Below are 18631 nucleotides of genomic sequence, written 5' to 3' on the forward strand. Positions count from 1 at the left end.
CTTCCAGAAGCGCCCTGATGGAATTATATCCCAGTCATTTTGCCTTTTAAAAACAGTGTTAGAAAGGTTAAGCCTGTCTGATACTGTTATTATTTATTTAATTCCCCAACTGGGCTAGAATAGTTTTTTCTTCCACTGAATTAGCTCGGTTAAGAAGAGATTTCAGCAATTTAAAATGTCCATAGACAATCACATAAAAGGTCAGTGTAGTAACATCCCAGGCATCCCGACGTGGTGCACGCCAGCACATTCTGCTGAGTATTACCATAAGTTGTGCAGCCTGTTAGCAGAGGTCTCCTACAGTAATGGTGCGAGTTGTTACAGAACGTGTTTCCTCCTGCACAATTATTGGAACATGAAAATTATTCCTGCAACAGAAGCTCCCCCTTGTTGGTGTACCTTTTAACTGTATGTTTCTTATGCCTCTTCCTCCCTTCTCCACCCTAATTCCTTCCAACACCTCAACACTGGGTAGGGGAGAAGGAACGTTAGTGGGGGTAAGGGGCATAATTTTCCTTAGCTACTTCCTGCTGGTTAGGGTCGTCAGGTTCTTTTCAGGATATCTTCGACTTCTCAGTCAAACTGCATGCATGAGCAGCAAACAGAAGCAGCCAGGAGGGGCAGCACCAGCAGCCTTCTTCTTTCTCAGAGTCCCTTTCTCTCTCTGGGCCCTGTCATTTATCCTCTCTTCAGAGTCCTCAGAACTAAACTATCTGTAGCTGGAAAAAGGCTCTCTAAGAGCCTGCACGGGGCAAATAGTTTGCTGCTGTGGACAATCTGAATCAGTCCCATATCCCACACCTGGGATCAAAACAAAACCATGTTTACATCCACATTCCTGGCAGAATATGTGAGGCCAGAGACACTATTAAAGCAAGAATAGTAGTAAGAGTTCATAACTCACAGGCTAGGGTCTAGTCCTGACTTTGTGCTACTCAATGCATGATTTTCACTTGTTTTCCCATCTGGAAAATTAGTGGGTTAAGTGTTGTATTTCTAGAATCTACCATTCAGAATATTAATAGATTATTCCCTGATTGCTATTGTCTTTCTCTGTCTACCTCTCTATCTACCTAGCATCCATCTATCATCTATTTATCCATCATTTATCTATCGCTATCATACTTCCATCTATATATCTATCATGTATGTATGTATGTATGTATCATGTGTGTATCTATCATCGATTTATCTATTATCATCTCTGTATGTTTGTAGTATCTATGTATCTATCTATCCCTACTCATAATGTAGAAAGACATTATCACAGGGTTTGTTAAGAAACTGAACAATATGGCTCACCATCAGCGTTCTTCTCACAGCCTGGGCAGCTACTAATAGTACAACAGAAGAAGCAGCTACCCAGCAGAAGTGGTTTGAGAATGGATGGCAGGGGAAGTACCCTCCCACAGCGAGTGAAGACTCCCATGTGAAAGAAGGGACAACTGGTAATGGAGGGTTTCACAGTGTGGGTGGAAACTGCCTTCTGAGTTCAATGCCGAACACGGAAGGCGCTGCACAAAAAGACAATGAAGAAATTGTCACAAGGTGTTCAGTTTCTTAATACGTCATGTTGAAGTAAACACTTTGGCCCAGACTGCAAATGCTCCTAACAAGCTACCTGGTCAGGCAGAAATAGAAGTACATGAGGGAGACAGAGAGTCTGTCTATAAGTATTTGACTGTCATATCCAGTTTGAGGTCTAATGACTCAATGACAGAGACCCTAGCTAATGAAAACCCCTTTCTGCTTTGAAAAAAATTATTTACTATATAACATGAGTCTACTTTTTCCTTATGTTTATGTGAAACACTAGGCTTATACGAAAGAATTTTATTATAAATATACTATTGGCGGATTGGATCTAAGCATTATAAGAAAGGGAGAGAGAGAGATGTGTGATGTCATCCAATCTTTTTGTTCCTACCTGTTTTGAATATCTTCTTGAATGTACAACTACTTAATCACATTTACAAATTAGCTGCCTTCACTATTCTGGCACTGTGGGACTGTGGGAATTAGACTTAAATCTTATCGTTTCTGGATGGTAACGTGTCTCTGCATGCTCCAGTGCATGATTCTTTTCTCTCGGTGACTGAACATTGGGATTCACCCTGCCCTGCAAGGCGTGGGAATTTCACGTCATCGTCTGCCATCAGTGGGAGATAGCTTCGTGTTTCTATCTGCAATGTAGATTCTGATGCATAACTTCTTTGCTGTGCATGGCAACTTGGAAACGAATCACTAGTTGAACAGCGGCTTTGGTGACAAGCTCCTTGGTGTGTTTATTTCTTGGGGATGCTATTGTAATCGTTCTTCCTATACTTCTACAGTGGTCCAGAATGAAAGAAAGGCATAAACCACAGGCACACATGTCGATTTTCACTGTTAGAAGACAATGCTTCTGTTGGACTCCACCTGTGCTTTTGTGATAAGGAACACTTTCGTGCTCATCACTTGGGGAGCTATTGCCTTATGACTTCTGTGTATCGCTGCCAGATCATTGTGCATTTTGCTGTGGGACGTGCTTGTCTCAGAGTGACATCAGGAACTTGAACTTTTACACCTCTTTCCGTAGGGGATTATGGAAGCATGTGTTGAGAATTACCTCACCTTCCCTTGGTGCCTATAACTCATCCTGTGTCCATTACAGCATTCATTAATGCTGTCCTTTCTCCAGCTCACATGCTGGTGACCAAGAAAACGAGCATGAATGAAGCCAAATGCAGGAAGACGTTCTAAACTGATGCAGCTCCTTTGTCCTCAGTGCTAGAAAGTACTCAGTACTCGAAAGCTATTTCCATTATCTGCTTTAGAGAATAGTCTTTAAAAAATATCAGTCTATATGTTCCTGACCAAATACCCAATTAACATTTTGACAATTGTTTGAACTGCATAGTCACAACAGCCTCAGCCCACAACAACCATCCAAGTCACAGAATGACAACACAGAGTCAAGACGATGTCTCCTGGACTGATTTCTTCGACCCAATCTCACATCCAATGGGACAAGGTCATCAAACGGAAAGGAAGGGTAATGGCCTTTGAGACTTTTAATATATCATGTTTCTTAGAATCAACTAAGTGCCTTTTTCTTTCGAAATGTACCATTGATTTTGGTTCAGTCTACTTTCTTCATGTGTATCCTCATGTGTCTCTGAAAATAAGTGTTGATACAAGTTGGTCAGCAGTGGATATGCACATCTGCTTGTGTAAAGTTCTAGTCAAGGTGAAGAATTGCCAGGAGGATTAAGGAACAGTTTTGGGCTGACAAGAGTAGAGGATATTTCTTCCAAGGGAGAGGTGGGTTGTTTCTTTCTTTAAGATGGTCTTACGATGTGGCCCAAGCTGGCGTTCAATTCTTGCCTGCCTTAGTTTCCTGAGTGCTGGATTGCATATACTACTCTGCCCAGCTAAGAAAGGGATATTCTTAAGATTCCTTTCCCTTTTAAGTACAAAGATTCTGAAAGAAACAATAAACAGTGGATTCAGCGACTGTCTCCATTATAGATGCAAAGATAAATTTTGTTTCTGGTAGAGAAATCCAAGTGGTAAAAGAAATAGATTAGTAGTTAATGTAAATAAACAACTTAATGATTCACAAAACTTTAAAGTCATTACGCTTGCCCCATTTAGAGATAACATGGTATTGAAGGATTTAGGATTTAGAGCATTCTTGGCCCTTCTTGAATGGCTGTGAACTGAGTAGATAGACAACTCTACATAAGATGAAACTCCAGTTTTTCTAATGCCTTTCATTTTCTTTTGCCCAATTAAGCGGTTTAAAAAGAGAAAGCAAAAGATACTAGTTGTAGTTTTTCGAGAAAGGAAGGTTGTAAACTATCTGTCTAATGTTTATATTTAAATGCAAATTTCCTTTATTGTAACCTCAGCAGCCCACTTGAGAGAAACATCAAGGATTGGTAGGCACTGTCCTCCCAGTCGTCAGCAGGTGGACCTTCTGTTTCTGCTACACCCATGAGTAGAGCCACTTGTTATGTTTGTTTTAACAAAATATCCTCATCACAGAAATGTAACATTCCAAAAATAACCAATAGAGCAGCAATTTTTTTCAGACAAATTTTATTCAGATGTAGTTTCTGGATGTAAATTGCCATGCTTTACATGTATTTGACTGAAAAACATTCTAATAGTTCAGTGACTATATTGGATAGCCACAAATTTCTCTCCAAAGTAAATCCAAGAGCTTTTATACTTTTTTTTTTTAAGAAATACTGTTAGTGAACAGATCCTTCGTAAACACTCATGTATGTGAGACATGCACTAAACGTGTAAGGCATCAAGGAGACACATGCTATGTAATTCATATTCACCCTCGAAAGAAACTTTAAAGTCAGCTGACAAAAAAAGACATTTAACAGCACAATAAATACGACAATATCAGTAGTGAACAGAAAAACTCATGACTTCAATAATGAACACTAAAGAAATTTAGAGGACCCCACACCTCCCAGAGACAAGTAGGAAACAAAGGATTGAATGTGATTTAAAAGGGGGGAGCAACATCCTGGGTAGTCACAAAAAGGAAGATGGAGGATTTTTTGAAAAGGAGACTCATGTGAGCAGATCTGTGAGGGAAGAGAAGCCAAGGAGTGGGTACATCACTGAGTGGACAAATACATCTTAAGAGAGAGGAAGTCTTTAAATGGCCAGGTTGGGACCATTATGTTGCGGTACTGAAGCACCACAGGCAGGGCCCAGCACAGTTTCATGTGCTCAGCTTGACAGGGCTCTGAAGAGACCCCTGGTAAAAATAAATAAATGAATAAAAAAATAAATAAACTTAGTAAAAGAACTCCAGAATCATAATTAAGTTTTGAACCCGAAGAAGTAAAATAAAAAATTGCAGTCCATGAGTACACAGATCAAGGAAAAGATGTCAGGTCTCATAGGCAGTCCAGATAGCCAGAAATGAGTTCAAGCTGGGCAATAGGAGGATTTCTAATGGCTACAGAAAAGATGGCATTCCTTAGCAACTTGTGAAACCAGTGCCCATCTGCCAAAAGGAGTCATTTCCCTTACCTCTGGAAGAAGGGACATATGGCTTTCTATTGACATATCTCTGGCTGTGTGTGTCAAAGTCCACACTGGCCTCCAAGTGCTTGTTACATTTCAAAGCCCTTTGCCAGTCTCCCACACCTTCCCCAGCTACTCACCTTCCCTATAATGTGCTATTTCTACTATTCCCACACTTACTTTTACGCTTTTACTCTCTCATTTATGTCCTATTCTCTATCTCTTGCTATCTCGCTCTATCTTGCTATCTCACTCTCTCTATCATCTCTACCATTCTCCTCACTCTCCCTCTTCCCCAACCCCAATCTGATGGCCATGTTCAGTCCACTTCTCTCTCTGTTCTAGACACTTCCAGATGCCTCTGGCTGTTTTTTTTCTCTCTCTTTCTGTCTCTCATATCTACAATACAAATCTTAACCATATCATGGAACAGTCATGTCGGCAGTTTCTTTACTATGCTGCCTCACATATAGAAGACAACCTCAGCCATAAAATGACATGATAGTTCTCAAAGGATTTTACTTATAGATGGAAAAATGAATGAGAGTAGATACAGGCTCTCAGCAGACAAGGCCTTTTTTTCTGGCAGGATATCCATTTGAAAATTTGATCCTGGGTAACTGGCCTTTCTTCTTTGAAATCTGGGTGGCAGAATCAACCACGCGTTTTTGTTGTTGTTTTTTTTTTCTCTAACAGAGATCTTGTCTGTCTTTGCTTTTAGCATGTAAGGACTGCAGTCCCAAGGCAAGTGTCCCACTTCCCAGTGCTTCCCACTGGAGTCATTTGGAACTGATTAGATCTCCCCAGAGGCAGTAGTGTGGGTGGATGAAGTAAATTGTAGAGTTAGCAGTATTGATGGTGCTGATGGACTCTTTGGCCTCTACTTCACACTGAACTTGTTATTTCAGCCCAATAGATCTGTGATAACCATCAGAAAAAGCAGCCTTTTTAATTACTTCAAGGAAATTTTCACACCACTAAACATTATAATCAGAATTCGAAAGATGCTTCTTGCTTTTATTTACGGGAGAATGAGTCTTACTTGTCTATGAGCACTTCATGTTTCTTAACTTAGTATACTGGGTAATGCATATATGTATTTTCCATGTTTACTTTGTGAAACAAAAACAAAAGAAAAAAAGAACTGAATAAGGGAAGCCACTGGCTATTTTAAAACTTTGTTGTTGTTTTGCTTTGTTTGTCCTGGTGAGCACAAGGTGACAGAATGATGCTTGTGTGCGTTATTTGTCTCCATGTGTCTGACTGTACTTGTCTGTCTTGGAATGAAGCAAGTAACCCATGGGTTACATTTCTGTCCCTTTGCAAAGACCATGAGTTCCATCATGTGCTCATGTAGCTTGCTTCCAGGCTAAGCAAAACAAACAAATAAATGTGATAACTTTCATCTAGCAGAGCTAGATGAAAGCCACTTGTATCTTGTGATATTCTTGAAGAAACAGTCATTCGTCCAAGTTCTGGATATGAGAGCCTGTTTCTTTCCTGTCACCAGGCTGAATGTAAACATTACTTGGCTATAAGACATAAATGACCCTTGGACAAAGGCATAGGGAATATGACAATAACACCAATTTAATTCCTTCAGATATGGACTCCAGTCACAGTACAACCCTTCAGGCCACTGAAGCTCCAAGTACCCACTTGGTGGAAGACTTGAACAGGACAGGACCACTTTCAGTGACAACTTGTAAGAATAATGACACACAGCTCCTTTGTTGACTTGTCTATCTACTTCACATCTTTCCCACATTGGTTAAGAGTCACATTTGGTGGCAGAATGGTGCAGTCTTTGCTAGCGGTGTCAGCTTACCCGGGGTGTCACTCTGTTTTTATTGTTTGTCTTTCTTGTAGTGGGGTTTCTTTAAAATCGAATTTATCTTCATCTTCCAGAATCAATGACTTTTTATTAACAAAACGAATGGAGAGGTCACTCATCTCCATTTTCCTTCTCTAATTAGTCATGTGAGTGACGCTGAAGACCATCACTAGAAGAATGGCATCTTTATGTTTAAATAACCTCTTTTTTATTTCTACCCATTTTCCAGCCAAGGCAGAAGAAAGATTAATTTCATGATCACAGAAAGATATATGAGGGCCAGATCATCATTGTAAATAGAGAAATCACAGTTTGCTTTCAGTAGAGGGGCAAGGTTAATAAGTGACCAAGGTGGTGGATTCCCTGAAATAATAATGAAAATATTGCTAACATCTTTTTTCTATCATTAAACATCTGCTAGGAAGAAACATGAAAATTTTAGTACCCTTAATTTTCACCATGTGTATAAGAATAACCCAAGGATCAACCTGAAGTCATTCATAAATTCTTGGCAGAATACCAAAGAAATCCCAAATTAAGAGAGCCCCATTTCACTGCTTGCTGCACACAATGGGCAGAGTTCTTATGGGAGCTCTTTAGGCATAGGGAAAAACGCCAGCAGGCATGTGTTGATTGCCATCAATGTAAATAGCACAGTGTTAGGCATCAAAGGAGACATAAATAAGCCCATACATGGCCCTTGCCAATGCAGGATTTGTAGTACCATTTTGTGTTACTGTTGGCTTTTTTTTTTTTTTTTTTTTTTTCTGATGTTGGGTTTGGGATTGAGTGAATGTCTCTCTCTTGGTTATATTTGTTTGGTGGTGGACATGGCTGATGGATGTGTTTTATGGGACCTTTGCACCTGTGTTTCAGAGGTCAGTGCCTTTCTTGGAAGAACACAAAAGAAAAGAACTCAAAACAGTCAAAGTGATTTCAGATATGGGCAATGATTCAATCTCAAATTAAAACACGTCACTGAGGGCCCTGTGTTTGCCCAGGCAAGCATTTCCTTGGTGCAGTGAAGAGAAACCCTACTACAAACAAGGCCACAACCCTACTAATAAAGCAGTAACTGAAAATGTAATGCTCTCTAGAAGGGAGCCATGTATTTCCTTATAAAGATACTCGGAGTTTATTGGTAGAGATGAGGTTTTTCTTTTGTGTTCACAGACATACTACCTAGCACTGTTTTCCTTATAGTCTAGCTTCTTTGCCCACAACTGGGCAGTGTTGATGCTTGAGAGAAAACTGAAATTACAGCACCCCTCTCCATATCTCTGTGGTCTTTGTTTCTGGGATCCTTGCTGTAGTTAGGTCAAGATGGTCCAGGGAGGGCAGTATTTTGGGCTTGGGCTTCATATTGGAACTTCACTGAGAGGCAAAAAAAGCTCAAGCTTACTAGGGGCAAAGTATAATCAGCCTGCATCTTTATGTCAACCAGGAGATAATAAAAGGCATAAGTATCATTTTCCCATTGTATCTGTCCATCTGATAACATATAGTTAGATTGCCCATGTAAGTGGGTACCAGGGGACTTGTGTCATGGTTCCTAATTAACACTGGTTTCATCCCTCATTGAAACAGCACAAAGTCATTCTCAGAACTTCTCTACATCACATGGAGAGCTGGAAGAAGACAAAGACGGTACAACAACTCCTATTCCGCCATCTAGCAGTAAGGATCGTAAAGTCCAATTGGCTTTTAAGTAGCAATCAAGAAATTATGAGTGATTTGTGGCATCTTTGGTGGTATTTTCGGTGTAGTACTTTGTGGCATCTCTGGTGGTGGTACTTTGTGGCATCTTTGGTGTGGTACTTTGTGGCATCTATGGTGGTGGTACTTTGTGGCATCTTTGGTGGTGGTACCTTGTGGCATCTTTGGTGGTGGTATTTTGTGGCCTCTTTGGTGTGGTACTTTGTGGCATCTTTGGTGATGGTACCTTGTGGCATCTTTGGTAGTGGTACATCCATTGCCTAATTTTATTGATTAATTTTGATCAAAAGATGTGTCTGGTGATGGTCTCTGATTCTTCTGCTTTATAGACCTTTTAAAAGATGTTGTACATTACTTTTATTGTACATTAGTTTTTACTTTTCTGCTGAATTTCAAATGTATTAGATTAGCAACTTGGTTTAACAAATGATTAATGTCTCTATAGGATTTCTTTGATATCCCTTGAAATAATGTTATTTCTCATCTGTCTTCTGGACCATAGGTCCATGGTATTGATGACTAAGAAGCAATGCCCTCTGGCACAGAAAAGAAAATCTAAGTCAGTAGACTCAGATCAATTGGATCCTAAACTTATTTCATTCACTGGCAAAATGGTTTCATTTTTCCATTCAATGGTTTGTTTCTTACTCTTCCTCAGAGGTGGATCCAATTTTAAAAAAGATCAAATCCTGTAGTACCTGAGCTGACTTAAAAGTCACAGTGGGCTAAACCTCCCCTTGATGACTCAGACAAATCTTGTAAAAAAAAAAAACAAACAAAACAAACAAACAAACAAACAAACAAAAAACTGCCTCTTTTGGATAGTAGTTACCAAAATCTCTTCTGTTGAATGTTGTCTGGCAAAACATTGTTTTGTTTTTGTTCAGTTCCATTTGATTTTGGTCTTGGAGAACAAGTAGAAAGATGTCTCAGTGACTTTTCCTTCAAAAAAACGAGCACATGGTGGGTGGTGACCTTATCACCCACAGGTGTGGGCTTATCATTGACTCCACCTCCATGCAGCTAGGAGTGGTAAAGATGGAAGAAGAGGTGCAAGTCTTCCCAAAGAGGCAACTACTACACTGGAAGGCTATACCCATCATTATCCAGACACAATGGAAAATGGGACTCTCATCCCAGTGACCCCTGCTAATACTGGGGTCTTTGGAGAAACTGAAATGACTGTTGCTGCAGACTCCGACTTTAATGTTGATGGTTCCCGACCAGGTAATTTGGCCATTTGTCATCTGGTTTGCTTCTCTGGAGAAACTATATATTTTTTCCTATTGTAGGGGATATTTTCTGTGTGGGCTGTGATTAGATTACTTTGTACCATGGGAATGGTTTTCATCATTGGTCATCAATCCTAGTGCCAGAAAACTTGGATTTATTTGAGATAAAATAATGCTTCCATTTCCTGGTGTAATATCCATTTATTTTTGTGACTGGTTCTTATGGTAGATTTTCTTGTTTTGTCTTTTCTTTATTCTGTGATATATTAACTTGAACCATATGAAATTAATACTTTTATGGATGGAAATAATATAATATTAGCAATTTTATTTAACTTAGCCAATAAATTCTGCCTATTTAGTAATGCTTTACAAAACATTCAAATGATCTTCATATACTGATATCTTTGCTCTGAAATTGTCTTTAATTGGTGATGGACTGGTTCATTTCTATTTGTGGTGAGCTTCAAAGTTTACGATTTATTATTAGTAAATTGAGACCCTAGCTTTTATTGTAATGGTAAATATAATGCTGACTCAACTGAGTCTGACATGGACCCAAAATAAAACTTTTATCTCAAATAAGCCATCTTTTCTACTTCTCTTCTTCATTTCTTTGTCCGTAATAGGAAATTAACACTATAGAAAGGGAAACTGGAAAGTGATCTCTGTGGCTAAGAAACTAGAACCCCTTCCCACTAATGCCTGTATTTCAGGTACCTCTTACCACTCTACCACTAACACATTAAAGATTAATACATTTTAATATAAATACATATGCATACACATACATAATTTGTAGACAGACCTTACCTCCTTCACTCTCCCAAAAGACAAGAAAATGATCTCATGAGAACCCCATATGCAAAACAGATGGCAGTGGTGAAGTTCTGATTGACAGAGGGAAAGAAAACGCAGGATGTCATATGCCTGGCACTTTTCTTTTGGCTTCCCACACCAGGGCTTCAAGAAAAGGAGCTTTAAAAATACCAACATCAGCGGCGCTGACAATATCAACCCCCTTACACCTGAAGGTGCCTTCTTTTCTTCATTAAGATCTCCAAGTACTGTTGTTACATTCCTGCAGAATGAATCAAATCTGGGAGTGCCACAAATATTCTCATGCTAAAATGGCCCCATCATGCAACTTAACAAATTTAAATTTGAAATGGCAATCTTAGGGATAGTTTCTTAGGTGGTTTGCCAAGCCTAATTGTTAGAAAATAAAACACTTCCCACCAAACTAGTATGCACATGTGCTGGTCCTGTCTGATCAATGTAAGAAAGAGATGCTTTTGATGGATTTCCTTCAGTTCTCTGTGAATTCTGTGATTAGCAAATGGCCTGATTCTCATTCTCTGTTTGATTCCATAAGATTCACAAAGTATATTTCTGTCTACACACTTTTCTTCATGGTGAATGCCAATCACTGAAACATGCAGAAGTGGTGATGGGACTGGTCATGGTGTTGGCTTTGGAAATGGTGATTTTGGTGCTGGGACTCTCAGTGTGGCCTGTCAGCAAGTGCTGCTCTCTGTCATTCTAACCCTGGTCCTGGGGACAATGCAGTCTCTCTGTAATAAAGTTATGAGCAATTAAAGCAACCCCTACCTCTCCTAACCAGGGAATGATGATGAGCTGCTCATTGCATTCTCTTTCTAGGCACCTTTGTAACGATCTATAACAACTTCAGAAAACCTTGTTCTCTGTGTATATCTGTTTCCCATATGATTTTACCTTTAGATTTAAAATTAGCCACTCTTGAGTTTGTCTCTACCTAAAGCTTTCTGGTGATGGATATTTGGGAAGTTGGGATCATATCAGTGACTGTTGAAAATGCAAGCTTATTTTTTTAAAGAGAATACCAATGGAAACTTATTTTGATATTGAGCTCTATGTCATTAACATTTTCACTTAAGTTTGACCTTTATCCTATCTGGATAAATAGTTTATTTTTATTTTTTTCCATTTGAGCCTTCATCCTGTTCATTCCTAAGATTCTTTTGTTTTAGATTCAGAGGAACGTCTTCTCATGCTGCTTGGCCTGAACCAGGGTACACCCATTTCAGTGATGTATTTCAGCACCACAGCTCTTATTTAAAGGTTCCATTCAAAGCTCAGCCCCATGAAAACATCATTATATTTTTCTCAGAATGTTTCTTAGCCTTGTTCTTCGATTTCTACTAACATCTGTTTTTTTTTAGTGCTCATCCAAGATGACCTGAGCTGCCTCAGTTTCCTTAATTTTGATAAATGCTCTAACCCACTCATCAGTGTCTTCAAGGATAAGTAGAGACTTCTTCATTGTTGTTAGCAGATGATGGCTTCCTGAAAACACAACTCATGGAAACGAAGGCAACAATGTGAATGGACACACAGTAGTGACTATTTTTTTATTGCTTATTATTCTAGGAGACGGAGATTCATTCATCGACCCCAGTGGGGGTTCTCGCACTGTGACTCATGGATCCGAAGTAGCTGGTGAGTTTAGTCACTCACTATCATAATTACTGAACCTGATGATTGCTAATGAGGCATGAGTCAGTGTCCCTAGAGAATTGTTTCACACTTTTTAAAAAAATATGTATTTTCAGTCACAGGGAGGGGGGGCTTCGTAAGTCACTTTGCTGGACCTCACCCTGAAGATTCTGATTTAGTAGGTCTGGGTTGGAGTCTAAGCTTTTGTATTCCTAACACATTCCCAGTCATCCTGATACAGCTGGGACGGGCACCGCACTTAGAGAACTAACATTCTGGAAAAAAAAAATTTCCATTTGAAAAGGGTCTGGAAGAATTCAAGCAGTATTTCTCTGCTGACTAGTTTTACTGCAACTTGACACAAGCTAGAGTCAAGGGAGCCTCATTGAGAAAATGTCTTACATAAGATCTGGCTAAGGGCAAGCCAATAGGGCGTTTTCTCAGTGATTGACATGGGTGACCCAGCTCACTGTGGGTAGGGCCGCTGCTGGGCTGGTGGTCCTGTATTCTATAGTAAAGCAGACTGAGTAAGTCATGAAGAGCAAGTTAGTAAGCAGCACTTTCCTCCATGGCCTCTGCATCAGTTACTGCCTCCAGCCAGGTCTGAGTTCCTCCTGCTCTGCAGTCCCTCAATGGACTGTGAAAAATAAGCCAAATCAACCCTTTAACCCCCAAGTTGCTTTTAGTCATGGTGTTTCATCCCAGCAATAGGAATGCTAACAAGGACAACCCGCATTTAACATTGCCCCATGACAGAGTCACTAAGAGAACTCTTTTTGACATTAAATAGCTTGAGTTTGATTCTCATTTCTCCACCAAATTGAGCAAGATCATCACAGGGTCTGAGATTCAACATCCTAGCCGATAATCTTGAGATATTGTCACAGGATGCCCTTTAAAGACCAAATGACGGAATGAATACCCAGAAAGCGTTTAGCATAATTCCTGGCCCCTGATAAAGTAGCCAGCATTTCAGAATTTTCTATGTGCCAGAAAGACTAAGCAAAGCAGTGCACGTGTACATTGAACTACATGAAACTGATATCTCTGTTTGCGCAAGCCAGCCAACACCAGTCAATTCAGAGTTCCTTTACTCTTAACTCATCCAATTACCTTGCAAACCTTATAATATGTGAAGACACTATTGCAGATGAGGAGACCAAGGAAAGGAAAGAGGAAGTAAACAACTTGTCAAGTTGATATGACCAGAGAGTGGTGGAGCCAGGTTTCAGTCCTGGGTCTCATACTGCCTCTCCTAAATCCAGTCTGGAAGAAAATTCTATAATGACCATAATTACTGCCAGACATGGATTATTAAATAGATTGCTGTTGGCCATGACTCAAATCAAGCCCTGGAAATATTACTCCAGGCAGCAAAGTCTGACATGAGGCAAGCTTATTTCTAATCCCTTATTCTGGGGCTACAGAGAGGTTCTCTTAGCACTTCGCACTATGAGTCCCTGGTCATCACCTATATAGTCCATAGGAGCTAGGAAATCCATTACCAATTAGCATCCTCTGCTGCATGAATTTGGGGCAAGAGCTACCTCTAGGGGTTAAGTAGATCTGAGGATGGGTATTTACATGGTGGCTTTAAATGTAGGAGCTGTGGAGTACAGGTCACATTAGAAATTATGCTGAAGTAGAAAGTGATGTTTCCAGCTCAACAGGGTCCTTAGCACACTTGGTCTTCCCCACCTTGTTTCCTTGTTAGTAAAAAGAAAGGTTGTGTCACCTACCTCGGTGATCTAGGTTTTGTGTGGAACACAGGTCTTGGGAATCTTAAGAGGTGACTGTTTGAAGGCTTCATTTCCAAAACCAAGAGACCCCTACTACTGTGGGTGTGACTTGTAGAGCTGCTGCAGGGATTGCACACAGAAGCTTTCCAGAGGTGCCTAATCTTGCCCCCGTCCAGACACACACTGAGCCGACTCTGAGTTTCTCCAAGCCCCTCCTCTTCAGCTGGCTTGTGCGCTCTGCTCTCCACTGCCTTTCTCATAGTTGAAGCCAACTGAATGATCTCTGGGGTTGGGCCCCATCTCCAAACTGGTGTGTCTAGTGTCCCGCTTTGCAGAACTTGTTCCCCAGGCCTGTTCCACCCGGGTTGGATTTATGGAGCTCGTGGGCACAAGGGAAGCCGGCTGTCTCTGGCCCATCCTCTTGCGCTTTTGCTTGAAGTGAGAATCAAGTGGGTGGGAACCGGCCTTTTCCTTTGGCTCCTGTGCAGGTGTCTATTGTTCAAACAGGAGGTTTCATCTTGTGCACACACCTAGATCTTTCCTTGCTGGGAGCACTTCTTTGGAAAAGGGAAAATAAATAGATTATGATCTATTAATGGCCGCCCTTTCAAATATCAAAGGCTGCCGTGAGTCAGACAAAAGAGACCGGTGGGAGTGACTGACTATACCTTTACAGTGCTTTTCAAGGCCCCAGCTCTCCAGCTTGGATGGCTTGGTATACCATGACTTGTGCATGCACGAACCTGCCAATTGCCCAGGACACTGGCAGGTGGGTAGAAAACTTGCCTTGGACTCCTTTGAGATCTGTGAAGAAGGGGTCACTCTCAGAATAGGATGGGGTCTGTTGAAACAGTACAGAGGTCACTTTTCTGTGTTTCATTTGAACTTTAGCAAATGCACCAATATAGTACAATACAATACAAACTGAGCCATCCTAGTTAGATGTCAGAGTCCACTCTGCAGCATCGAAAGTTTGATTCTCTCAGATGATATCTTCTTTTAAGCCTACCTGTCCTGGCCAATGGGCTAGCCAAACAGTCTTGCATAAATTTTTCTGCCCTTAGTGGTCCTCAAGATTCCAAAAGAGGTTGCTACTTATTGTCGAAGAAAGAAAGGAAACAGAAAACGGAGAAGTTTCTTTTTAAATGTGGTGGTGTTCTTGTTTTGAAAAGGCACCTGTGCTCTGACTCACAGATTGTCTTTTTACAAGGCTTCTTCCAAGCTGGGCTTTTTGTTCATTTCCTTATTTTACCTTTTGGCAATAGAAAGCATTCACTTTTCTATTATGTCCAGACTCTAATAAGCTTTTATTTATAGACAGAAAAAGTCAGTGAATCCCCTACGCAAAAAATTATTAGTGTTCATATTAGTGCCTATTATATTTGCTCTAGTTTGCTCTCTATTGCTGTGATAAAGACCACAACCAAAGCAACTTGAGGACGGAAGGTTTATTTGGCTTTCATATCCTGAGTCATGGTCCAGTGAAGAAAGCCAGGGCAGGAACCTGGAAGCAGAAACTGAAGCAGAAGCCAGGGAGGAATGCTGTTTACAGCTTGTTCTCCATAGATTTCTCAACCTGAATTCTTATACCACGTAGGACTACTGGTCTGGGATGGCACTGCCGGGGGAGCTGGGCTCTTCCATATCAACCATTAATCAAGAACATGCCCTCACAGACTTGCCTACAGGCCAATCTGATGGAGGCATTTTCTCATTTGAAGTTCTCTCTTTGCAGATGACCTGAGCTTTCTTGTATTATGTTGCTTGAGAGAGAAAGAGAGAGAGACAGAGACAGAGAGAGAGAGCCTAACCAGTGCAATTTGCATATGATTTTTAGATTCACATATGAACACATTAGGGATATTATTAAAATTAAATATTTGTTTTTCTGGAGGTTTGGAGGGAAGCTTGAGATTTTGCATTCCTAGCAAGTTCCCTAGTGATGGGGTTCTTCTGGTCTCTGCTACCACAGTTTGTAGGCGAGGTCTTAAACACAGAACATAATAAATACACACATTACCACTATCATGTACTTCTGTAAGCCTCTGTAAGAGGAGTGGTTTCTGTTATGATCCTCATTCTAAAAGTAAGAAAACGGAGAGTTCAAGATGATGACTTGGCCAGGCACAAGTTGCTAATAAGAGGCAGAGTTAGGCCCTAAACCCAGGGCTGACTAGCTCTGGAGCTCAGGTTTGAACACTGCCCATCACTGTCCCTTGTGATAAAAATAAGATTTGTAAGCCTTAGCTTAGTCACACTGAACTTTCTTGGGAGGTGAGGAGAGAGATGATATCTTTTGCATAACACTTTATAAACGTCTGTGTCTTGAATCTATTTATAGTTTCTAGTGAGGAATCGGTTGGAGGGTAGCCCAGCACAACACTCTGAAAGGAACTCCGGGCTGTGTATTCTAAACTTGGGCTGAAAGAGCTTATCGCTTTTCCCCTTAGGACACTCAAGTGGAAATCAGGATGGTGGGGTGAATACAACTTCTGGTCCTGTGAGGAAACCTCAGATTCCAGGTGAGATTTACACCATGAAGCAAACATAAGACAATTACAGCCAGATTCTCAGGATGGTCTGTAAGGGACCTCATCAAAGGCAAATATGGTACCCATTTGCAAACTTAAAAATAAACAAAAATACTATAGCTTCTTTGTAGCCCTCTTTTTTTTTTTTTTCTCTAGGCACCCCATATCTCATAAATGACTGAGCTCACCTTGAGGCCTATCTCAGAGAACTGATGTATCAGTTACTAAAGCATTCTTCCAGCACACCTGGCTCCTTCATACCTCAACCCCATTTCCTCTATATTCCTGGGAGTGAGATGAGGGAGGAGATACCCGATCATCTGTGTTGGGTGGAGTGACACATTCCTCTGGTCCCCAAACTACTTTTCCTTGAGGGACAGTCTGCTCATGCAGCCAGAAGAAACTTTTTACCAAGTATTACATGTGAAAGAAGGGAAGGGCACCTGGTTGTCCCTTGCTGTAAGGTTTAGCATTTGATACAGTTTCTTCCTTTAGCTCGGGGTTGAAACGGAGCACTTGTAAAGGGGTGATTCCATGAAGAAAGTTTCCCTTAAGGTTGTAAATTACCCTTTTAACTCTTTCTTTGGAGGACTCCAAAGTAGCTGCCCCTGTGGGCCATGTTCCTTTGCCTCAGCTTGCTGACCACCTGGGGAGGCAGAACATGTAGAAACAGGGGAATGTACTTCCAGAAAGGAGTAAGATGGCAGGCTGACTTCAAGCAGGAAGATTCATCCCAGCCTAGTGAGCAGGGATGTGGACCACACAGTGCTGGAAGCCAAGCGTGGGGGCGGGGGGAGAATTCTAGAAATGGCATCTTTCTGAAAGGGTCCCCACTTCCTTGAACTAAAGGAGATGCACTGAAGGGTGAAGAAGGAGGAAAGCAAGACTTCCAAGGAGAAGGATAATAAGTGACAACTTTCTGTCTTCCTTCCTTCTCAAGCCTTCATTTACTGCACATGTCGGCAGCTAAATTGATTCAACCTGTCAGTCTTATTGAAGCCCAAGTGTAAAACGTGCATAATATTGCATCAGCCCACAAGCAACACATAATTATCGAATAAACTTTAGAAAATATAGCAGAAAACGGATGAAAATGTAAATCACTTAACTTTCTCTCTCAGTGCCCACAAGTATTAAAGCTACAGTCCTAATATATATTCTTCCTAATTTTTTTTAAATTAATTTATTTTAAAACTGCCATATGTGCTGTTTGGTTAATGTTCTCTGCTGATCATTTCCACTCTCCATGTCATTAAATACCTCTCCCTTAAATTATAGCACATAGCAAAATGTATATATCCTGATTTATTCATTTAATTTTTCTCCATTGGGCATTAGTCAGGTTTCAACTTTCCTTGTTATAAATAGCATAATGATGGACTTCTGTACAGCTAACTTTGAGATCCTAAATTTTTTAGAAGTTTAACTGCTAAATCAAAATGCATGAGTGTTTTGGAGTCTGTTGTCAGGTGGAGCTGATTGACTGAAATAAGTGGCAGAAATCTACCTTTTTTTACACTCATCATTAGAACGTCCTTTGCCCAGTAGATTATGGACTCCATCTTTGTTTGGAGAATGAAATGCATTGTTTGCATTGGGAGAACTGCAAGGCAGATGCTCTTACATAGGCATGGAATGTTTCTGTCAAGAGAAATAAAGATTTTCTTTTAATCTACTTAACATTTCACCAAAAACATGTACAGGCTTCCACAGGTGGCTTGATATGGTTTTGGATACATGTTTCCTCTGGCAGAACTTGACTATCCTAACTGTCGATAAAAGATTAATGCAGGAAACCTGCTGGGTGACTATCCACAGCAAAGTCGGTCTTTGGATGTTCTGGTTCTAGCTGGACCTGGTCAGAACTCTTTGCAGAGTTGACACTGGGGCTTTTATCTAGAGCACATCCATTTTTAGTTTCATTTTCATCAAGTATGTTTTCGAAGCTCACATGTGTCCTATTTTTCATTCACACCAGAATGGCTCATCATCTTGGCATCCCTCCTGGCACTGGCTCTGATCCTTGCTGTTTGCATTGCTGTTAACAGTAGGAGAAGGTAAGAG

At 40.6% G+C, this 18631-nt stretch overlaps 1 protein-coding gene across 5 annotated transcripts in view; it reads left to right on the forward strand.

Annotated features, from left to right (window-relative positions):
• Cd44 (CD44 molecule (Indian blood group)) overlaps positions 1–18631 on the forward strand; it is an 84492-nt gene that overhangs the window by 57600 nt on the left and 8261 nt on the right. For 2 of the 5 annotated variants that reach the window (XM_055599746.1, XM_055599724.1), the window contains 8 exons: positions 1323–1448; positions 2900–3034; positions 6641–6742; positions 8459–8548; positions 9611–9814; positions 12232–12300; positions 16487–16558; positions 18546–18624. In XM_055599746.1, the coding sequence (XP_055455721.1) occupies positions 1323–1448; positions 2900–3034; positions 6641–6742; positions 8459–8548; positions 9611–9814; positions 12232–12300; positions 16487–16558; positions 18546–18624 (877 nt within the window). The remainder of the gene's footprint in view (positions 1–1322; positions 1449–2899; positions 3035–6640; positions 6743–8458; positions 8549–9610; positions 9815–12231; positions 12301–16486; positions 16559–18545; positions 18625–18631) is intronic. The other 3 variants (XM_055599738.1, XM_055599743.1, XM_055599729.1) reach the window with 2 other exon arrangements.

This window comes from Psammomys obesus, unplaced genomic scaffold (assembly GCF_907164565.1).
Source record: "Psammomys obesus unplaced genomic scaffold, mPsaObe1.curated_primary_1811, whole genome shotgun sequence".
Classification (NCBI taxonomy): Eukaryota; Metazoa; Chordata; class Mammalia; order Rodentia; family Muridae; genus Psammomys; species Psammomys obesus.